Below are 24,222 nucleotides of genomic sequence, written 5' to 3'. Positions count from 1 at the left end.
GTCCCCAAAGAAAACCTCATGGAGAAAGAAAAGTACCATTAGAGGCCGCGACCTCTCAAAGCACACCCTGGAGCATATCCAGAGGGAGACCATGTGTGCTTTTACACCTGGCCTGTTCATAGACCAACTAGGAGATTAGAAAGCCAACATCCTTAGGGTGTCCCTCCTGGGACCTTTCCAAAAGGCCCCTAGCCGACCCCTGTAGATTTGCTGTGGCGGCGCACACGCATCTCGCTGCAGAAAGGGGTGGGGCAAAGCGGTAAGGGAGTGGGATATTGTTTACACTCAGGGTTGTTAGTCCAACAAGTCTCTGGTCACCCAGCGGCGCTCCCATCATGCACACACAAACCCAGACGAAAGTTTCACCCTCCTTGTCCTTGACCCCTGGAAGCAAACTAAGCATAGTACGTGTGTGATGCCCATCCACCTACCGCTCAGGTCACTGTTGGAGATGCGCAGCGTGGCATTCTCAGACTGCAGCGAGCGGTTCTTCTCCAGGAGTAAAACCTCCAGGGGCTTGGTAGAGTCCTGCACAGGGCAGAGCAGAGATCACCGTGGGGCCACCTTGAACCCATCCACTCCCCAACTCAGCTTCCATGACCTTGCAACATGCATTACTGACTTGACTTCCACAAGGGAAAAAAACTCAAGGTCCTTACATAAAGTTGACATGATTTTGTCTTTAGAGTCAGATATCCTTCCCCGTTTTTCATGTATGTATATATGTGTGGTATCTGTATATGTACACCTGCATGTGGGCACACATGCATGTAGAGGCCCCACGGTTGATCTCAGGCATCACCCTCAATCACTTACCTTATTGACTGAGGAAGGGTCTTTCAATAAAACTCAGAGCTGGCTGATATAGCTAGTCTCACTAGCTAGCTTGCTCTGGGGAATCCCTTGTCTCTTCCTTCCAAGACTAGAATTACAGGTAAGCCATCATGCCCACCTAGCATTTACATGGTGGTTTCTGGGATTTGAACTTCTGGCTCAGACAGGACAAATGTATTACCTGCTGAGCCACTTTCCTAGTTGACAATTATTTTCTATGCAGTTCCCAAATGCTCAGTCTAAGCATGGACATCATTTGGCAATAAGATAAGCTGCGAACCCTGTCAGAAAGCAACAAGGAACCTGTTATGCCTTTTGGATAATGGGAACAAGACTATACTTGTGATGTAGGTTCTATATATTTTAGAAAACTTTTCCTTTTGTTTTGCATTGTTGCTTCAGAGTACTGGGCTCAGGTGATCTTCTTGCTTCAGTCTTACAGTATTTGGGAGTATGGATACACTGTCACTTCTGGCTTTATGATATATTTAACATATTGTGTGTATATAACATGGTCTCACATAGTCTAGGCTGGACTTGGACTTGCTGTGTAGCCCAGGTTGGCCCTGAATTCCGGATCTTCCAGGCTGTATTCATGAGTGCTGGTATTACAGGTATGTGATATTATTATTATATTAGAGATGTAAACTTTAATTGGCTGCTAGATTACAGGGTACCACTGTCATATGTCCCCTGAGTTAACACTAAGGCAGTACACGATTAATTTCCAGGCCAAACATTTTTATGGATTGATCTTTAACACAACCTCAAATATTTGCTGATGTTGTTTTTGGTGCTGGAATTGAACCCAAAGGACTCACACACACTGAACACACACGCTACCACTGAATTGCAACCCAGCCCCTGAAATTATTCTTGTTACTACTTTTCAGACAGAATCATATTATGTAGTTCTGACTGGCCTAGAACTCACAGGATCTGTCTGCCACTGTCTCCCAGGTGTTGGATTAAAGATGTTACCGTATCTAGCCTGAAATTATTTTTTATCTGTGTTTTCAGCATATGCCCCAAATGAAGTCACACCCAGGGCCCATTGAGTAGCCTGGCAAACACTAGCCCTTTCTTTACTGAGGCTGATTAGCTTTTACTCAGTCAAGTCTTGTTATTGCTTTTAAAGATAGTCTCACGGACCCAAGATTGGTCTCAAACTCACTGAGTAGTCAAGGTGGACTTAGAACTTTTGGCCGCCTGTCTCTACAAAGTCCTGGGATTACAGTCATAATCAACCATGCCCCATTTATTCTGTCAGTGCTGGAGATGGAACCAGGGCTTCATGATACTAGGTAAGCACCCTAACCAACTGAGTCTCAGGCCCAACAAGGATTAATCCATCCTTTCACCCTTCTCTATTTTCTTTTTATTGTTGTTGAGACAGTATATCATGGAATAGCTGAAGTTGACCTCAGGCTCCTGATCCTTTGCCGTCACCTCCCAAGTGCTGGCATGACAGGTGTGCACTACCAGGCTCAGCTGGTGAAATGCTCTTGAGGAAAGACTTGGCAGCTGTAAGCAAGGCCCCTTGTAACAACATGGAGATGCAGATGTGAGCCCCAGGGACCAGCAGTGACCAGCAGCTGCTGCTACCACCCTGGGAACAAAGTGAGCTGGTGTACCTGTGTCCCTGCTCCTTCCGATGGTGCAAACTCCATGGACTTCAGGGTGCTGAAAAAGGCAAGACACATTGTTACTTTCAACTACTCCCTTTACTAGTGGCCTCTCTATAGGCATTAACGCGCTGGTTCCTGCTATGCAGGCACAGAGGAACTAACAACTTTAACAACTTCCTTGGCAGAAATTGAATTTGATAATGCCTCTAGAAGAGCTAGTCTTCAACTAGCAGTTGGTTAGCAAAAGTTTTTTTCGCCCAGCATGTAAATCACTCCATATGAAGTCACACCGGGTCTGCTCAGACTCATTTTACAGTGTAATACAGATATCACATTGTTGCAAGCTGAATGGATTTGTAAAGTTTATAGGAAATGGGAAGTTCTATGAGGGGAGGGAAGAAGGAGAGGAACTCATCACCCACGGTCACTGCTCATGTGCTCTCTGGGAACTGGTGCTTGCTTAGAAATGAGGAAAGAGATGGGGTGGCTTAGAATCAGGAGAACAGACCTCTGTAGCCCCAGATGTGGTGAAGGACAAAATAACTGCTTCACTGTCTCCTTAGCAATCAATACAGGCTGTGTCCAGATAGATCACTGGGGCTCTGGACTGTCTGAACAAGTCAGGAGCTACAAGCAGATCAGGATCATGGACCTCATGTTCTTATGCTCTCATTGTATGTGTGTGTGTGAGACAGACATGTGTGTTCACATATGTGTACACATGCAATGTGGATGCCAAAGGTTGATGTTGAGTGTCTCCTCTAAACTGGCTGGTCAGTGAAACCAAGGGTCCTCCTGACTCTGTTTCCCTAGTGCTTAAATTACAGGCACATACTGTCCTGTCTGGCATTTTATATGAATACCAGGGATGGAACTCAGGCCCTCATGCTTACACACAGTGTCCCTGTATTCACAGAGTCCTCTCCCTAGCTCTGCCATGTTCTTTTCTGCTATAATATTTCATTCTGCCAGGACCAGGAAGAAGAGGGGAAATGAGTCTATGGTGTTCTAAGAATGTGCCAAATATTTCCTTTAAAACTCATGCTCCTGTTGCCAAGCCTTATAACCTTGTTCAATCCCAGGACCCACAAAATAGAAGAAAACGGACTCCTGAAAGTTCTCAACTTCTACACATGTGTATCCCCCCACACAACTTCTACACATGTGTGCCTACACACACAACTTCTACATGTATGCCTACACACAACTTCTACATGTGTGCCTACACACAACTTCTACATGTGTGCCTACACACACAACTTCTACACATGTGTACCCACACTCACAACTTCTACACGTGTGCCTACACACAACTTCTACACATGTGTGCCTACACAAACTTCTACACACGTGTGCCTACACACACAATAAATAAATGCAACAAAAAATTAAAGCCTATGTGGATTAACAAGGCTCACAGTGATCAGATTATGCAATCTGTGGCTGTCCCTTCAAGGATAAGATACATGTACAAATGTATGAAATTGTCAATAAATAATAAAAAGTATTTTTAAAAACAGCTGGGTGTGGTAGTACACACCTTTAATTCCAGCATTTGGGAGGAAGATACAGGTGTATCTCTGTGAGTTGGAGGCCAGCCTAGTCTACATAGTAAATCCAGGATAGCCAGAGCTAAATAATAGAGAGCCCTATCAAAAAAAAAAAAAAAAAAGGATTTTTAAAAAAATGTCACCTGAGGGTAGTAGTCGTGGAAAAACAGATTCTCAAACATGGGGCTGAGCTTGGAGGAAGGGTCTAGCCATGGGGTAGGTGTGTGTGTGTGTGTGTCTATCAGTAGGTCTAGCCATGGGGTAGGTGTGTGTGTGTGTGTGTGTGTGTGTGTGTCTATCAGTAGGTCTAGCCATGGGGTAGGTGTGTGTGTATGTGTGTGTCTATCAGTAGGTCTAGCCATGGGGTAGGTGTGTGTGTGTGTGTGTGTCTATCAGTAGGTCTAGCCATGGGGTAGGTGTGTGTATGTGTGTGTGTGTGTCTATCAGTAGGTCTAGCCATGGGGTAGGTGTGTGTGTGTGTCTATCAGTAGGTCTAGCCATGGGGTAGGTGTGTGTGTGTGTGTGTCTATCAGTAGGTCTAGCCATGGGGTAGGTGTGTGTGTGTGTGTGTGTGTCTATCAGTAGGTCTAGCCATGGGGTAGGTGTGTGTGTGTGTGTGTGTGTGTGTCTATCAGTAGGGCCAAGAATTGCACAACAGTGCTTTTTGTTTTGCGTTTGAGACAAGATCTTAAGCAGTCATCTGGTCTTGAATTCTCTATGTGGCTGAGGATGATCTTGAACTTCTGGTCCTCCTGAGTACTTATATTATAGATGCGTGTCAACATGCCTGCTGCATTCTTTGGCTCAAAACTAGAAGGCTCAGTTTCTTCCTTCCTTTTTTTCTTGAAGCATCACCAGACTTTTGTAGCCCAGGTCGGCCCAGGACTCATAATTCTCTGCCTCAGGTTTCCGAGAGCTGATATTATAGGCAAGCACCACTATACCATGCACCTAGCTTACCTTGAAGCCATTCATCTATTTATTATTTGTTTGCTTATTTGTGTGTGTGTGTGGGGGGGGCACACATGTGCCACACTACATGCATAGAGGTCAGAGGAAAATTTTTGAGCTTCAGTTTTCTCCTTCCATGGTAGGTTCTTGTGCTGGAACTCAGAACGTTCAGACTGAGCTAATTTTTTTTTTTTTGAAAAGGAAGGACAAATAAGGAAGTCACAGAAGGACAAACCAGGTAAAAATACATGTCACTAAGCTGGAAGTGGAGTTGGGAATGCAGAGCTTATGAGGACAGGAATGGTGGGGGGTGTTTAGGGGTTTATTTAAGGAGCTGCTGGTAGAAAGGGAGGAGGGGAAGAGAAGAGGAGAAGAAGAGAGAGGAGAGGAGAGGAGAGAGGGGAGGAGAAGAGAGAGCCTGTAAAGGGAGAGTGTGCTGAGGACAGAGGTGGAGGGGAGCAATGTAGGAGCCTCACCAGAAGTTTGAAGGAGGTCACAAGCAAGCAAAAGGAAGTAGGGATTTATAGAAAATAAAGCTGTGGGGGTAGGCTTGTCTCAGAAGATGAAAGTGAGGGTAACTGGAAAAATGAAAGTGGGAAGAAGGGGACACAGACTAGGCAGATAGTCTAGATTTCCCACAGATACACAAGAGGTGGAGCCCAACACCTGACAGGATCTACAGTCACCTAGGAGGCATACCTCCGCATTCATCTATGAGAGACTTTCTAGACTGGGTTAACTGAGGTGGAAGACTCATTGTGAATATGGGTGGCACTATCCCTGGGTCTTGGGACCTGCACTGAATAAAAGGAGAAAGTAAGCTGAGCACCAGCATTCACCTCTCTCTGCCTCCTGCCACTTCTTGCTCCTCCACCACGCCTTCCCTGACACCATGGACTATACCCTCTGACTCCGAGTCAAGTTGAGACCTTCTTTCCTTCCTAAAGTTGCCTTTGTTTTTGTTATGGATTTTGTCATAGTAACAAGAAAAGGAACATTATAATATGGAGGGATTCCAGGTAAAATGAAAGGAGCAAGGCATCTACATGGTCCAGCTGGGGTCGGGGTGGGAGAGGTCAAGAAGGGCCTTGGAGGCACCACCTTGACTATAAATCATGGTGCAAAGACAGGCATCTATAGAGATTACTCACAGCATAGACTACTCTTAGAGATAGCCAAGTAGGGGTAAAGGGGGAGCCCTGTGTACTGACTGCACATGGGGGTTCAGGACAGCGTAAGTGAGCTGGGGATGCCATGCAGACTCAGGGGGAGGACTCAGAGGTAGAAGGGGCCAGGAGAGAACTTCTAAGCTTTCAAACGCAGGTATTAGCACTGAAAAAGACTGGCTTCTGGCAGGGAATGGAATCTGGAAGAAGATGGGTAGTTCTGAGTACAGGAGGCCCTATAGTATTAGGCCCTGAGATTTCAATGGAAAAATGTTTTACTCTGTGTCTGCTTGGGGGATTGACACTTGAGAAACAAGCTCAGACTGTACAATTGCTGTAAGGTGGCATTTGCTCTGGCTACATGCATGCTGGAATACTTTAAATGCAGTCTCATAAAGTCCAAAGAAGGATGGGGATGTGGCTTAGCTGGTAGGCTGCTTTCCTAGCATTTACAAGGCTTTGGGTTTTACCCTAGCACAGCATAAAGCAGATGTAGTGGTGCATGCCTGTAATCCCAGCACTTGGGAGGTGGAGGCAGGAAGACCAGGAGTTCAAGATCACTTTGGCTATATATATGGAGTTTCAGGCCAGTCTGGACTACGTGAGACCCAATCACAAAACAATCAGTCACCCACCCATGCAACCAATAAACCAACAAAACCCTGCAAGAGGCTTGAGTGAGAACAGAAAGTTCTGGATGGCTCTGGATTTGGGTACTACTTTGCACCCATCAGTAGATAGTCCTAGAAGGCCCATGCTTCTCCATACTTACTTCAGCTCTTTTTTCACTTCTTCATAGTCAGCCTGGCCTTTGAGTTTTTCTTCCAGTTGCTGAAAACAGAAGTTTTATTAGTAACCATGTCTTAAAGGAAGCTGCCAGACTTTACAATCCCTATGAGCAACTCTGTATTCAGGGAGCCAACAACATGGGAGCCAGCTTCTCTTCTCTTTCTGTGACCAGGTGTGGGTGTACATATGTGTGAGCATGGACACACAAGCAGAGGTTTTTGTGCAAAACTCAGTGATAGAAGGAAAAAGTTTCACAAAGCTAGAAATATCCCACTGTGTATAAATGCCAGTAAATGGAAGCAGGGTGAGCCCTCTTCCTAACATTCCAGAGGTATCATGTAGTTTTTGAACAAATGTGTTTGACTGCCTGGAGGGTACAGGTAAAATTGCAATTTTGGTGGAATCAGCCCTCAGCTATTCAGTGGAAGGCTAGATAGGCACCAGGAAGAAAGCACGTTCACTCTGGGAGACTTAGATATTAGTATCTGGGGGACAGAGGCCAGGTCTGTGGTGTGGCTCACTGTAAACCAGCTTCATTCTTGTGGGAATGGCTCTGACTGACAGGGACTGGCCCCACTGCCCTCTGGGGCAAGACAATGTATTTCCAGAGTGATCATATGATTAAGTGTTCCAGAATACAATGTAAGCTTGTGGGACACCTCCATGGCTATCTTTATACCAACAAGCTTTTCTAGGGTCATGTGGCAAGTCTCAGGTCCTTCCTTCCAAAACCTGTTTTATGCCTCTGAGGCCTTGGGGAAACGGGGCCACTCCAGGTAAGCCATGAGTCTGCAGGGCAGGATCCTTGTGAGTTATCATGTTTCCAAGTTTGAGCTAAAAAAAATCCCAGGGTTTCAGAAGCTAGCACCTTACTATTATGGAGCTTCTAGGTGTCTCTTTGGGTTCTGGTTGAGACCAGTGGAAAACATTCTAGAACCTGAGGAGGAAAGGCTTACTTGGCCCATCAGCCTCAAAGCCTATGTGTATCAGAACCTAGCTAGAGTTCCAAGCAGACTGTTGCTTTCTCTTATCTACATCCACTCAGCTCATTTTCTTCCATTGCCTCTGCTGGCAAAATTCGTGTGTATTTCCCATCGCATAAAATTGCTTCACTTCATTCCCTTTTAAATATTTCTTGCTAACTTTCTAAATTATGGTTTTCTCAGGGACAATCAAATGGAGGGTGGTAGGCACTCATTTTCCCATAAAAGACTCTCAGAAGGTGTTCTGAAAGAAGTCATTATTTCATTCCTTTCCCTACAGTCAAATAGCAGGAAGTACTAATGTACTGCCCACCCTTTGAAAAGTGTTATCTGCAGTGTTTCGGAGTGGCCAGATGTGAACACACACATCAAGTCACCTCCAGAGAATGGCAGAAAGTAGGAAGGAAGGCAGAGAGAGGGACAGAGATATGGTGTGCCACAGCCTAACAAGGCCAACCAGCATGAGTGTCAGCCTGTCTCTTATAAGCCAGGCATCTTTGGGGCAGCTGATATGTTTCTCCTCCATAAAATGAGAGCAGCTACAGGGGCCAAGTGTCCTTTGAGGAAAGAACTGGTGGGAGGTACCTCTAGGCCTCCCAGGGCTGAGATTCTTGTTACTGCCAAGTGTATTACACAGTTGGTTACCCTGTGATGGGGCTGATAAAAAAGAGGGCTGGAGAAATAGTTCAGTTGGCAGAGTGCATCCCCTGCAGCACACAAACTGCATGGTGGTGTATACCTGTAATCCCGGGAAGCAGAGACGGGAGAGGCAGATGTCTGTCTAAGGCGGTTCTCAGTTACAAAACTAGTTTGAGGCTAGTGTTGGCTACATGAGATCTCACTTCAAAGAAAAAAGCTGTTGTGACTAGAATCTGTGTTTTTATTAGTATTGTATGTATGTGTATTTGTGTGACTTATGTGTGGGGCCCCATGTGCCATGATACGTATGTGGAGGCCAAAGGGCAATGTTTGTAGAGTGTGGTCTTTTCTTCCATCTTTATGTGGGTCCTGGGGTTGAACTTAGGTTGCCAGGTTTGTGTGGAAAGTACCTTCACCCGCTGAGCCATCTCAGCAGCCTGGAAGCTGTATGCACCTGGCCTTTAATCCCAGCACTTGGGAGGCAGAGGCAGGTGGATGTCTGTGAGTTCAAGGCCAGCCTGGTATACAGAGTGAGTTCCAGGGCAGCCAGAGCTGTAACAGAGAAATCCTGTCTTGAAAAACCAAAAAACAGACTAACAAAAACCAAACCAAAACAAAACACCTCCAAAACCCAAGAAGAAACAAAATAAACTCCCAATATTAAAAAGTAATTAAATAAATATAATAAAATAAAAAACTTACTTCTAATACTACTACTACTATTATGTATGGATATGGGTGTGTTCTTTGACCTTTGTGTGGATCCCAGTGTTGAACTCAAGTTGCCAGGTTTGCAGTCTTTACCCACTGAGCCACATGGCTAGTGTATTCTAGTTTGGTATTAGCAGTGCTCAGCAGGAACTAAATAGCTTCCACTGAAATTTCATGTTCTAACTGGAAAGTTTTACAGAGAAGACCCCACTAGTTATTTTGTTATTTCAGTGACATTTTTCATTCTGGAAAGACAAAGTGCTAGGAGCTTGGCAGAGGGTGACCTTCAGTGCCTTTGGCCTGGCCCTGTCTCCTTAGATAGGAGTGGCTTCAGTTGCTCCATGCAACTGGATCAAACACAGGCTGTTTGGCAGGCCTTCTATCCATCGAGCCACTTTGCTGGCCTATCATAGTATCTTTATAAATTGAGTGCCTAATTAAGTCTTAGCTCAGATCTCTTTGAGACAGGGTCTCACGTAGCCCAGCTTGAACTTTCTTTATATCCAAGGATGACCGTGAATGTCCAATCTTCTTACCTCTACCTCTAGAATGCAGAGATTTAGGTATGCACGAGTACACCCAGTTTATGCAGTGCTGGAGATGGAACCCAGCTACACAAGCATTCAATCAACATCTAAGCCTGAGACTTGCTAGTCTTTTCTGTAAACACTCATTTTTAATTGAAGGTACTAGTGACTTTATTTTCCTTGCCACACTGAGGACAATATAGGTGACTGGCTAATTGTACTGCTTCTTCATGAAGAGTGCTCTGACAAAACCATGGAACAGTTATCAAAAGTAGCTGCCTGTCATGGTGGCTGGTTTACTGCATTAGTTATGAACTCGGAATTATCCACCACAAGTAGCAAAGTGCTGCTGAGCACTTGTCAGACTGTGAAACACTTCTCGCTCACAAGCCAGTTTCTACACTTAAAGGTAAGATACATGGATGGTGATGAGCTAACTGTAATGTTTGTATGAAAGAGTAGAACATTGGCCAAGAGGAACTAGTAAATATGAAACCTCATGGTGGAGAAAAGATGGGAAGTTTCAACATGCTGGGGTATGAGAAGCAATTAATCAGTTACCTAGGATGCCCAATTATAGACAGCACCAGCTAAATGTATTGGTTAAAAAAAAAAAAAACCACCAATGTGAGGATTCAAGATTCTGCCCATGGGGGCTGGAGAGATGGCTCAGAGGTTAAGAGCATTGCCTGCTCTTCCTAAAGGTCCTGAGTTCAATTCCCAGCAACCACATGGTGGATCACAACCATCTGTAATGGGGTCTGGTGCCCTCTTCTGGCCTGCAGGAATATACACAGACAGAATATTGTATACATAATGAATAAATATTAAAAAAAAAAAAAGATTCTGCCCATGGACTAAGAGTGTGGCTCATCTGGTAGAATGTTTATATAGCACGCATGAAGCCCTGGGTTCCATCCCCAGCACCACACCACCACATAAACAGGGCATAGTGTGGTATGCCTGTACATATTAGTATTCCATAGGTGGGGGCCGATGTTCAAGGTCATAATCGGCTACTAAGTGAGTTGAGACCAGCCTGGGATATATGAGACTCTATCTTGACCACAAAGCCCTCAACAGTGTATGACTTGCTCTCTCAGTGACTGTGTTAGCAGACTCATATGTTTCAAAGGTTAAGATGTATAATATGATAGGAAAACCACCAGCAGTTCTAAGGCTTCAAGTCCTGCTGGAAACTACAGTGCCCCTCCTAGGCTGCACCCTGACTCCAATCTCTCAGCACATCTTTGGGAGTCCCTTCAAACTTAAAAAAAAAATATGGTACAAGAAAGAAAACCAAACCAAAAACAAACGAAAGCAAACAAACAGCAATAACAACAAATGAGTGAAGGGGAGGGAGACAGTGGGAAGAAAGACAACCCAGGAAGAAAAATCCCATAGTAAGTGGACATGGTGATGCACACGTATTGTCCTAGTATTTGGGAGGCTGAGGCAGGAGGATTAGGAATTCAAGGCCAGCCTTGGCTACACAGTGAGTTTCAGGTCAAATTGGTGCATGGGACTCTGTCTGAAAAAGAAAAAGAAGGAGAAGGAGGGAGAAGGGAGGAAGGAGAAAGGAGGAAGACACAGTAGGGTAAATAAACCACCATTTGTACCTTGTAGCTTTATAGGGACCATGACTATTAGGTCAGAGTTCCTCATTGTAGAAGCATCAGGTGATAGGTTGATAAGGTAACAGATCATACTCATAAAGTATCTTCCTAATGATTATATCTACATTTAGTTTATGTCAGAGACTATAAATTATGCACATAAAAAGAAGCCCTGACTGAGCACAGTGGAACATATCTTTAATTCCAGCACCTAGGAGACACAAGTGGGTGGCTATCTGTGAGTTCAAGGCGAGCCTGGTCTACTTAGCATTCTAGGCCAAAGTGATATTGTAAAATCCTGTCTTAAATACAGATAAATACCTCTCAAATCTAAAAACAAACCCTGAGAAGTTACCTTATTCAATCAAACTTACCCTTATGGGGTATAGGAGGGGCATTTGCCCATTTGGAGACCTCTGAGGTCTTCTGTATGGGGCTTTGATATGTATGGGAGCCATCTTTACTCCTCGCAACAAGGGGTTAAGATAATTAAAATCAGAAGGCTCATTACTAAAGGATATGTTTTGATTATTAGATCAGGCGAAGGGAAGGAAGGATGATTTTGGAAAGAAGTATCACTGGATTGTTTCATTAACTACGCAGTATTAAAGAATTCCCCCAAGACACGATAAGAACATTAATTTGTGCAACTCTGTTTCACTTTGTGTGTGTGTGAAGGCAAACATTAGAGCCTTAACTGATTTAGACGAAATTGCTCTGTATGAGAACTGGAGGGCTGACAGCTCGCAGCTCTGCCAGGGAGCCATGAGCAGGATACATCTGAGTCAAGCCCTTACTGGGACAGAGGAGACACAGATAAATGACCAGATGATGATGCCATCACCAGGTCAGAAGTGATGATAATACCTTAAGTTAGACTGGGCCAAGACCTCAAACTTGAGTTCTCACACTTGCCAGCTGGGCAAGCTGAGAGGAGGAAATGCTGGGTTTTGAGTCATCTTCAAAGTCCAGGGACTCCTCCTCAGGAACACCTGGGCATGGGCACTGTACAAGCAAATGGAAGATACCCCTGCTAGAGAAGCAAAGGAGAAAATATCCTGGCAGAGCTGTGGGGCTGCTGGTATTAGTCACAAACCGGAAGCAAAACTGAGTTCTAGGTTAAAGTTGGTCATGTATCAAAAAGCAAAACAGATAAATAAACAAAACCAAAACAAAACATTAAGAAAAAGGGCTGGAGAAATGGCTCAGTCAGTAAAGTCCTTGAAGTATGAGCCTAAGGACCTAAGTCCTACCCCAGAAACCACATAAGAAAGTTGGGCATGGAGGCATGCTTTTAATCCTAGCGTAGGAGCCAGAAGTGGGTAGATAACTGGGATTTGCTGGCCAGTCAGCCAAGCCCTGGGTCCCAGTAAGAGGACTTTGTCTCATAACAAGGTGGAATTTGCTATGTAGCCCAGATTGGCCTAGAAGTCACAGGCTATTCTCCTGCCATACTACGCTAGAATCACTTCATGTGAGAAAAAAAAAAAAAGCTGTTTTTCTGTTCTTTCTTCCTCCCCCTTTTTACATTTTGAGACCAAGTCTCACAGTAATAGTCAAAGGTAGCCTGAAACTTCAGGCTTAATGACCTTCCTTCCACCTCAGCCTCTCAAATAGTTGGGAGGTTACATGCTTTATTGTATGTGTATATGTGTGCACGTGTGTGAAATATGAACATGTGTGCAGATAGAGGACATCGGCTGTTCTGTTCTTCATTCTCTGCCATATCCCCCTGAGACTATCTCTCACTGAAACTGAAACTAGACTAATGATCACTAAGTCTCAGCAATCTTCCTGTCTGCTCCCTGCAGCAACGGAGTTACAGGCACATGCTTAACCATGCCAGGGTTTCTACGTGGGTACAGGGGATTTGAATTTAGGTCCTTAGGCTTACATATCAAGTGCTCTTTAGCCTTGAGCCATCTGGACCCAGCCTCTTCCATTTTTCACAATTAGCTAGATTTGCGTTGTTTACTGAACAGCTAGTGCTTGCCACAGGCAGTTACTTACTCACTCATGTATGAATGAGGAGACACCCAGCAAGGATAGGTCAGCCTTGGGTGAAAATCTTGGGGCAAGAGCAGAAGGCCCTCCAGCCTGGCCAGAGCTCTGGATGGTACTGGTCTCACCTCCTTGTCTGCCAAATGTACCTCCCAGGAGTTCCTCCTGGCCCTGACACCTAGCAATCTAGGATTCCAGAACTGTCTTCAAATTACACTTGATTTGACTGGCTGAAAATACTATGAAGTGTAATTACTATTATTTAGTATTTGTAAAAGGTTCTGGTCTCTACATTAGGGATGTGATCTTAAGAAAAAACTTAGAAGCCAGCTTTTGCTCAGTTGCCTAGAAGTCCTTTTGGGACAGAAGGAATAGCTTATGGCTCTATGAGTTGAGGCAACATCGAGTTCCAGGCCACTGAACTTCAGAGAGACAAAGAAGTGACTGTCAGCTTGGTGGGGGGCTTGAATAGGACTTCCATGGATTCCTGGCTCTTGTGTAGTTTTAGAGAGACCAGAGTCTTATGAACTAGGTCATTGCACAGGAGAAAACTGTGATGCCCAGCAGGGCTTCATTAAGGCACCTACGCCCACAGAGATGGCCCTGACTGTGAGATTTGACCACCAAGTTCTCCACAAGGAGTGCCCATCAGCACTGGGTGGTGTGTAGGCTTGGGAGGTCCCAGGTGATAAAGCAGTGCAGTGGGCAGAAGACAGGAGCAGGCAGGTATGGGCAAAAGCATCAGGGACCTCTGTGTTGTAGGGGTGTGGTACACTGAGAAGGAAATGTCAGGGATGGTAGTGAGGTCAGACTCAGTTTCCTTGTCTCAGAGACCTAGGACTTTGCTCAGAGTTGACATGGGTTCAAGATTGCCAAGCTTACTGTGTGGGCCAACATGGTCATGAAAGCTCATCCACGCTTCCTAACCCCACCATGTACATGCTCGCATCCCCTTCCATGCCCTTACTTTGAGTGTGTTATTCTTGGCACTCAGTTGCTGCTCCAGTTGTGAGATCTGGCTGGCAGAATTCTCCCGTAGTTTGGTGAGGCTGGCCTGGAGTCGCTGCACGTCTTCCACCAGTTGGGCAATCTCACGCTCTTTGGCAGCCAACTCTACTTCCAGGCTGGATCGGGTCAGCACCTCCATGGCCTGCTCCTGGGAAGAAGAAAGCAATGACGAAACAGCACCGGTTCTAGAGTAGGGAGCTCAGGGACCTGCCCATCTGCAACTGAGGCACAGTTACAAAGTCACACAGATACAGAGGCGCACACAGCAAGCTTCAGGGCCAGACATGACTTCCTGCCCTTGCATGGCTGTCACCTGGATCTGTTATTTGGGCAAATATTGTCTTAGAATCTACCTTGTATTGGGCATGGGGCAACTGAACTGAAGCATGAAAGTCTGACTTTTGCAGGGTTAGTCTAGTGGGGCTGGATGAGTTAGCTACACAAAAAACATGGATTTGTGATATGTGAGGTGGTGCCAAGAACTACAGAAAATTCAAAGTAGAGAAGGTATGAGAGCTAAAGTTAGAGAGGTTCTCTATTTATTCAGTGGTAGGGTTTTACCACGTAAGCCTAGGCTAGCCTGAATCTCATAGAAAGCCACCTTTCTCTGCTTGCTTAGAGATAGGATTAACGATGTGCATTGAAAGGCTATTATTATCATTATTTATTTACTTTTCCAAAGACAAGGTTTTTCTGTGTAGTCCTGGCTGGAACTTACTCTGTAGACCAAGCTGGCCTCGAACTCACAGAGAACTGCGTCTGCCTCCCAAGTATTGGGATTAAAAGCATGTCCCACAACCACCTAGAAAAAGGCTCATACTTTAAAATAGATTGGTCCAAGAAAGTCCCACTGAGATAGAGATATGTGAGCAGAGACCTGGAGGGTGTGAGGTGTTATTTGGTGGAGAAAGCCAGAACAGCAATGAGGGAGGTTCAGATGACAGTATCTAGACCTTTGTGGAAACACTTGGATTTTTGTTTTGTTTTGTTTTTTAAATCCTGTAGTGGGACCCAATGTTCTCTTACCTACAACAAGTATGTTATATAGCAAACTGACTCCCAGTATTTTCCTTTTGCATTTTGGTTTAATGAGGATGGCTTTAATGTACCTCAGGCTGGACTTGCTATGTAGCGAGGCTGGCTTTGAACTTCTTCATACCATACCTGCTTTTCTTTTGTGCTGTACTTCTGTTCCTGTCTCCACTTGTAGAGCAAGGTTAGCTGGGTGGATCATATGTTTGCCACATAGGTGGCCTTGCTTTCCAATATTCCAGTTTTGCTAGGCTCTAAAGGATGGCCAGGTGCGCTGCAACTGTTCCTTGAACTAACATTTGTCTGTAGACATTCACAAGGACTCTTTTGAGTATCCTGTATTGCTCAGTGCCCATGAAAGAGTGACAAGTGGATGGGTGAAAGAAAAGGAGCCGTGGACTACTTGGCACATGGTGGATGTCTCATGCTCATGTGAGACAGCCAAAGCACTGCTTCTGGCTCTGCTATAGCCATGGATTCTACCTTTTCCCAGTTAGTTCTGCCAGCCAAGCCCAATAGACCATTTTTTCCTCCTGGCTCTGTGCCTGTGGTGGCCTCCACGGGAAGGTACAGATAGGGAAGTCCCTGCTTACTGTGGCTGGGAGACTAAAGCCAGGCCAGGTCAATGTTGCACTTAGCCATGATGAAGTGTGGAAGCCACCTCCGGCCCCACAACTGACTCGACCTGCAAAAACATTCATTTCCTTCTGGAATGTTTGGGTTTGCTGTGGCCCAGTAAGGTGCCAGGATTCTTTGTAATCCAAACATTCAGCTCAGAAGTCCTGTTAGACATGTTAGGATGAATGGCTTCCTCCTGACCAAGGACAGCCACAGATGCTGGAAAGCTGCTGGTCCTGGCTCTTTGGCCTGCCTCTGCCCTGATGCAGTTCCCAGGGCATTTACATCTGGGCAAGGAAGAATAAAGGGGTCATTTCAGAGAAAAATAAGTTATTGTGTTCTCAAAGTTGTGAAGGAAGTGACAGTCTCCTTCACAAGAACCTTTCTACCACACCCTGAAATGGTCAGGGCACTCTACAGTTAGTACTAGTATTACTTTTGAGACAGGGGTCTTGTTGCTATGTAGCCTAGCCTGGCCAATTCTGCCAATCCTCCTGCCTCAGCTTCCTGAAGTTTTTCTTTTGTTTAATTTTGTTTTTGAGTTTGGGTTTCATATAGCTCAGGCTGGTCTTGAACTTGCTAGGTACCTAAAAATGACCTTGAATTCCACATCTTCCTGGTTCTATTTCCCAAGAGATTGGATTACACATGTTTGACACTATGCCCAGCTACAGCCTCTTTTTACAGAGAGAGAAAAGAGTAAGGAAGATAGGTCTCTTTGCTTCAAATCTCCAATTCAGAGACTGCAGAGCTGGGGTCTGAACTAATGAACTAAGCCTCTTAGCTAGTGTGTTGCTCAGTCACTAGTGCCAGTTACCCAAGGTCACCAAAGGCATCTGAATCTGCTCAGTCAGGGCCACCTTGACCAAACCTTGAAAGTCCTGTTAACTTGAGAAAAGTCACATGGGACTGGGTATGTTATTGCATACCTGTGATCCCAGGAACACAGGAGGTTGAGGCAGAAGGACTGTCAATTGGAGGTTAGCTTGAACCAATGTAGTGAGGTTTTATCTCAAAAAATGAAAACAAAACTAAAAATGAAAGCAGGGGTGGTGAGATGACTTTGCATAAAAGTGTTCCTGTGTACACCTGATGGCCTGAGTTCGAGCCTCAGAACCTACACAATGGAGGAAGAAAGCTGACTCCTGTAAGTTGTCCTCTGACCCTCACACATGCGCAGCTACTCCTACACCCACAAAATGAACAAGAGAGAGAAGACAATAGTTTGGACCTTTGGGTCCCATTCTTCTCGCATGTTTGTTTCTCAGGTGAAAGTTCAACCACTGAATACATCCAGGGTCAGCTGCTATTTATGCCCCACTGGAAGGACTGCCTCTGCTTCCTTGTGAAGCTCTGGGGCGGCACTCCTTTTCAGATCTAGTTACCCCTAGGCTCCACCTGGCACAGGACATGTATACACACAATGCGGTCACACCAAAGCAACCCATGAGGGCATCTATGTGTTATTGGCAGAGCTCTTCTCAAGTTCTATCCCCAAGCCATTAAGAATTCACAACTAGGGCCAGGCGGTGGTGGCGCATGCTTTTAATCCCAGCACTCGGGAGGCAGAGGCAGGCGGATCTCTGTGAGTTCGAGGCCAGCCTGGTCTACAAGAGCTAGTTCCAGGACAGGAACCAAAAAGCTACGGAGAAACCCTGTCTCGAAAAATCAAAAAAAGAATTCACAACTATTTTGGTTAATACTGTAGGCTTGTCAGGATCTAGAGTCATCTATGCACCAGACAGACCTCTGTGCATAGCTGTAAGGGAGTTCTGAGAGCAGGTTAGTTGAGGGGGGAGACCCACCCTAACTGGGGTAGCACCCAAGGCTGGTGTCCTGGAGTTGAGAAAAAAGAGAAAGGCAGTTAAGCAACAGCATTGATCCCTGCATCTTGACTGCGATGTAAGCAGCTGCAGCTCACTTCTGCTGCCATGATGGACTGCACCCTTGAACCAGGAACTAAAATAACCCCCAACTTTGGTCCTTTAAGCGTCTATGTCAGGTATTTTGTTGCAGTAATGAGAAAAGTAACCAGCACATCCATCCAACAACCATTCCTGCTTCAACTATTATTCCAAAAGGAAGAGTTGAAACAGGAGTGATGTGGGGTGAGGGCGGGGGCGGGGCCAGGGTTACCCACCACATCTGGAGCCTTCTGGATCTGTGAGGCCAGCTGGAGGGAGTGGCTGGCTGATGAAAGCTGTTCCCTTAAAGTCTCTGCCTCTCTCTGTGCCACCTCTGCCCTCTGAGGGAAACAAAAAAGGGTGAAGAGAAGAAAGTACATTGGTTTAACAGCTGACAATTATTATAAGAACATTCATCAATTCATGCCTGACTGACTGTAATTGATTTTCCTAAACACTCAACCTAATAAATGCTATGGAAACACACACACACACACACACACACACACACACACACACACACACCCTAGAATGTGATGGATTTTTATTTTAAACAGTACAAGGAAGAAATAATTGAGCGATTATGACAGTAATTTAACGCTAGGAGCGAGGAATCCCCTGCTGGTATTAATGCTCCGGCCCATTGCGTTTCTCAGACTGAATAAATACGGCTGGAAATAGAGTCTTCTGATTCAATTTCTTTCTATTCTCATGGACCGAAGAGACTTTATCACAGGATTACTCCTGGGAGTCATTCTCATGGGTAAACACTGAATTAAGACACGCTGGCCATCCTCCCCAGCACACACATAATGTTGTGGTTGTTTTCACCCATGGTACGTGTCCATAAGCAGTCTGTGGAACTGTGGCTTCTTTTGTTGAGGGATGGGCTGGATTCTGCAGTTAACCCATCATGCGGGAATGTTTGCAAATGTTGACATACGTAGCTAGCCAGGCTGTTCTGGGCCAGCAGTGAGTGGGCAGCCCAAGCTGGTGCTGGAAGCTTTAACAGAAATGGCTAGAACCTTTTGTAGTATGTCTAGGACCCTAGATGAGGAAGCCATGGCTGCTGCAAATTCAGACTTGCTACTGGACAAAGAGGAGAGCCACTCTAGTACCTACCACTCAAGAGCCCATCTGGGAAGAGAGGCAGCAGGGACAGCTACCTATGTATACTCCTGGAGCCTCTACACAAGCATCTGTAGAATGGAAACATTGTGTCTACACAGACACCTGACTTAGGCTCTATTCCCACAGGGCTTTACCATGGAAGTACTTTTTCATTGGGTTTATTCAGGTCTTATTATTATGACTAAGACAAAACTAAGACAGGTGGGCAATGGCAGCTAATGACATTAATAATTGGACTGTGAACGACGTGCCACTTCTCTATACCCTGGGCAAGTTATATTCTGTTACCATAAAAAGTTAAGAGAGGCAAGGCAGGAGAATTCTGAGTTTTATGACAATGTGGGCTACACAGTGGGTTTTTAAGGAAGTCTGAGCAACACAGCAAGTTGAATACCACCTTAGTTACAGTAATTTCAAAGCCAGCTTGGGCTATGCAGTGAGTTCAAGACCAGCCTGAACTACACTGGAATGTCTTGTTTCAAAAAACCAAAACAAAAAAGTTACCTACAAAATAAAACAGAAAGGTTAATGAGGAAAGTCTGGTTGAGCAGGACTTTTCCACCAATTACCAAAAGAGAAGTCACAAAGAAAAAACAATGTATTATCTTGTTGCTTAATCTGTTTGTACAATGACAGGGCTGGGCAGCTGAAGTGCCTTGGTGGTGGCGGCAGTGAGTACACATACAAAGAAGTTAGAATCTAAGGACAGTTTATCTGCCCAGGGCGAGGCTGGTAGCCAACTGCTCTGCTTCTTGGAGAGCTTGGAGAATGGCCCTGAATCTGTCACATCATTGTCTAAGTGTTTCCTAACACATCTCTGTTCTGGATAGAATGGAGAACCAACAGGATACTAGAACCAAAGGGACTAAAGAACCAACTGTCAGGAAAAGTTTTTGGTATTATGACAAGAATGAGAGAGAAATATCTGCTTTGTGCTAACTTCCAATGAGTCCTATTCCCAGCCTTTCTATGGGGGATTCTAGGCAGGTGCTCTGCCAAAGAGACCCATCCCTGCCTCTTCACTGACAAATTCTGGGCAAGGTCTCTACCACTGAGCCACACTCCCAGCTTCTCACTGGGGGATTCTAGGCAGGCACTCTACCACTGATACGAATCCCCCGCTTTCTTTTTATTTTTTGTTTTGAGGCAGGTTCTTACAAGCCAAGTTGCCTAGTCTGGTCTTGAACTTGTCATCCTTCTGCTTCAGCCTTATAAGAAGTTGAACAACAGCCGTTTTTCCCAGCTTTTCTGACAGTTAAGACACATAACTGAAAAGCACATTCCTCCATAGTTAGTGAGGTAAACCTTCAGTTACACGATTCCCACAGCTCTTTCAGGAATTGCATGTATTGTGACAAATTTCCCAGTCTCTTTGATGAAGAAAACTATTCCTTCATCTATTGGGGAAGAAATTCTGATAGTTGCTGAACAGGTAGCATTACCACAGTGGCATGTTACACTGGCCCCATCTCCTAAAAGCCTGTGAAGATGCCAGGTGGCAGAATACCGCACATCACAGACTGAGGTATCAGCTAGCTACCTGCAGTTTTCTTAGGGTCAGCATTTGTATTAAGTCCCCGAGGTCACAGTAGTGTGAGGTGTGGAGGGTAATATCTATAACTTCAACACTGGGGAGGATGATTCAAGAGGATAGTGAGGTTGAAAACAGCCTGGGTAACACACAAAGAGCCAGCCTCAAAAAAGCAAAGCAGAAACAGATTGGGCATGGTGGTGCATGCCTTTAATGCTAGTTTGAAGCTAGCCTGATCTACATAATAAAACCCTATCTCAAAGCAAACAACAAAAACAAAACAAAGGGCTGGGGTGGCTGCTTAGCTAGTTATAGTTATTAACTTAAAAAAAAAAAAGGTCTGGGGATGTGGCTCAGTAGGTAGAGTGCTTGTATAAGATGCATGATGCCCTGGGTTCAATCCCATCACCGAATAAACTGAGCATGATGGTATAAACCTGTAATCCCAGCATTTGGGAGATAGAGGCAGGAGGATCAAGAATTTAAGGTGATCTTTAAACTACAGCTATGGTTAGTTTGAGGCCTGCCTGGGCTATATGAGACACGGTCTCACAACTAAAACAAAACAAATAGAAAATATCAACAACAAACCAAACCAAAAAAACAAAAAAAAAAACAAAAAAAAAACAATGAGGTTCTGTTGGAAGTCACTGTCCCAAGGTGGCCTAACTTGGTTACTTTAGTATAAGTTCTTGGTTTCACATTTACTTAGGATTTCTATTGCAAAATACACCCACCATCAGCACTCTCAACGACAACAACCTGCTGACAACAAGGTGTTCAAGATCTGTGCAGTTAAAAGTTCTAGAACAAAGGAATTGAAAACCAGAGCAGTTCAGGGAAGGCATAAGGGACAGGGTGACAGACACTAGTTGGGATCTGGGGTGATCTGTTTCCAGGTTGACAGAACTAAATATAGCCTTCCTCCAGCAGCTGAGGCAGACAGTGGGGTGCTACCTGGGTTGGTGCTCCTTGACAAAACCACAACTTGACGACTGAGGTTGGGATGCAAAGCTGACCCCTACTTGGTGGCATAAGGCTGCATGCTTCCGAGTGTTCTTAGACAGGCCCATCCCTGAAGAGGCAGAATCAGAACATAGGACAGGCTCCTGAACAGCAGCAGGGACAGCACTTGCCACCCTCTGGGGCTGCCCTTATGCTTTTTCTTGAGAAGCAACAATTTCTGGAACAGAGGTAGGAACAATGCAGAACAAGAACAGTGCTGAGCTTTGGTATCTGCCAACAGCTACTCTGAAAATCAGCAAGGAAGGATGCAGGGAGGGGGAGTGAGGCTGTAGAAGTCAACAGTAACTGTGCACACCACAGTGACAGTGTCAAATTATTAAGACTATCTCTGGGGCCACTACATGTTCCTCATCTAAGATAGATAACTTCAGTTTTTGGGACAGGGTTTTATATGTAAGTTCAGGCTTGCCCCAAAGTGACTAAATAGCTGAAGAAGACCTTGAACTCCTGATCCTCCTGCCTGGTTTATATTGTTCCAGGATGGAATGCAGAGCTTTGTGCATAATAGGTGAGTAGTTTATCAACCAAGCTACGTTCCCCATACCTACCACCCCCTTAGCAGGGTCTTATGTAGAGAGCTGAAGCTGGTTCTCAACTCCAGACCCAGCCCTCAAGTGATTACAAGTGTGAGCCACCACATCTGGCTACTTCCCTTGGTTTATATGGTGGTGGTGGTGGGGCCTTTAATCTAATCTTCTGCCTCTTTTGGCTCTAGATTATTTGCTTATGTATTCTCCATATATGTGGCCTCTAAAATGTAGGTATAGGAAAACCTGAGATAAGGAAATATCTGCAGGAGCAAAGCAGCTTAGAGTATGAAGTGGTGATGGCTGGAATGTAACCAGAAGCATGGGAGGCTGAAAGAAGTGACCCTGTTAATGGTTCTGCAGGAACCTGGAGAAGGTCATGAGCCACAGCTTGTGCCGCTGGCCACTGCAGGTCAGGAGGAAAAGTCACTTATGTGAGTATGACTACAGAAGTCTGATGAGCAAACTGCCCTACTTCTGACTGCCACCAAGGTGCTCCCTGTGTGTCCTGGAGCAGGAATGTAAGACAGGGCCACACCAAGGAATGCCAAACTCAGTTGGGGATGTGCCTGGGCCCCATGGAGAGGGCCAGGTCTTGACCTATGACATCCCCACTCAGGCCTGCTAAGGGCAGGGTACTAAGGCCAGTTGAATGAATGGAAGCATATGTGAATGAAATCCTGCCTCTATTCTATGGGTGGGGATATCTGGGTACTGGAATGGGGTTTTGGTTAGTTTTTGTGTGTGTGAACTTGACACACAAGCTAGAGTTATTTGGGAAGAAGAAACACATTTGAGAAAATAACCTCCATCAAATTGTCTGTAGGCAAGTTTGTGGGACATTTTCTTGAATAATGATTGATGTGGGTGGTGCCATCCCTGGGCCAGTGATCCTGAGAGCTATAAGAAAGCAGGCTGAACAAGCTATGGGGTGTAAGCTAGTGTTCCTCCATGGCCTCTGCTTCAGGTCCTGCCTCCAGTTCCTTGGCTGATGAACTGTGACATGCAAGGTGAAAGAAACGCCTTCCTCCTAAAGCTGCCTTCGGTTATGGTGTTTAGTTCAGCAATAGAAAACAAACTAAGCCAGCACTCGGGAGGCAGAGACAGGCGGATCTCTGTGAGTTCGAGACCAGCCTGGTCTACAAGAGCTAGTTCCAGGACAGACTCCAAAACCACAGAGAAACCCTGTCTCAAAAAACCAAAAAAAAAAAAAAAAAAAAAAAAAAAAAAAAAAAAAAAAAAAAAAAAAAAAAAAAGAAAACAAACTAAGTCTGTGTGGGTAACAAATGCCAAATCTAGAACATAACTTGGGTGTCCTGATTCCAAAGCCAAGTGCTGTGGAGCTCTTTCCACCCCTTGTAACTCAACTCTCTCAGCACCTGGCTCTTCCTTCTTGGGGAAGTTAAGCTATGCTTTCAAGGCTTGGAGATACACCTCAGTTGGTAGAGTGTGCCTAGCAGCAGGAAACTGCATGAACTGCATGGCAGTGCATACCTGTAATTCCAGCACTCGGTAGGTGGAGGCAGGAATATCAGGAGCTCAAAGTCATTCTCAGATACAGAGTGAATTTGGCCAGTCTGGGCTATGAGAATCTTCTCAAACACATACACACACACACACACACACACACACACACACACACACACGCACGCACGCAAACAAGCAAGCTCTATCCCCAGCCCAAGGGGGTCTTTCACAACAGTCTTGTTCCATAAACATCAACAGGGTAATAGAAGGAGAATAATTTGGCTTAAAGAGCTTTCTCCAGGCCCTACTCCTGTGGCTTTGTGTAAGGAATCAGAGTGCTCTGGAAGGGGAACAGGGAGAGGAACAGCTAGCTGGCAGCCAGCCCACATAGGGAAAGGAAGACATGGTTCCTCTATGCTCTTTGATGTGCCAAGCTAAGGTTTGTTTATCAAGAAATTCTTGGAGTCCAGAATCTTTTCTTTGAGTAGCCAGTTAAGATGACAACTATTAATGCAAGTGCTGGAAGTTGATCAAACAAGTGTTAGGAGACACCCCTGTTTTACTAATAGCTACTGCCCATTTT

General features: G+C 45.1%; 1 protein-coding gene across 6 annotated transcripts in view; it reads right to left on the bottom strand.

Annotated features, from left to right (window-relative positions):
- Window positions 1–24,222, bottom strand: part of Cux1 (cut like homeobox 1) — a 331,836-nt gene that overhangs the window by 71,514 nt on the left and 236,100 nt on the right. For 3 of the 6 annotated variants that reach the window (XM_057765876.1, XM_057765878.1, XM_057765881.1), the window contains exons 10-14: window positions 18,194–18,298; window positions 14,363–14,551; window positions 6,902–6,960; window positions 2,469–2,517; window positions 432–528 (exon numbers count right to left, since the gene is read on the bottom strand). In XM_057765876.1, coding sequence (XP_057621859.1) covers window positions 432–528; window positions 2,469–2,517; window positions 6,902–6,960; window positions 14,363–14,551; window positions 18,194–18,298 — 499 coding nt within the window. The remainder of the gene's footprint in view (window positions 1–431; window positions 529–2,468; window positions 2,518–6,901; window positions 6,961–14,362; window positions 14,552–18,193; window positions 18,299–24,222) is intronic. The other 3 variants (XM_057765877.1, XM_057765880.1, XM_057765882.1) reach the window with 1 other exon arrangement.

Source organism: Chionomys nivalis, chromosome 3, assembly GCF_950005125.1.
Source record: "Chionomys nivalis chromosome 3, mChiNiv1.1, whole genome shotgun sequence".
NCBI classification, from domain to species: domain Eukaryota; kingdom Metazoa; phylum Chordata; class Mammalia; order Rodentia; family Cricetidae; genus Chionomys; species Chionomys nivalis.
Note: the sequence above shows the minus strand (reverse complement) of the source record. Positions and strands in the feature narration are given on the sequence as shown.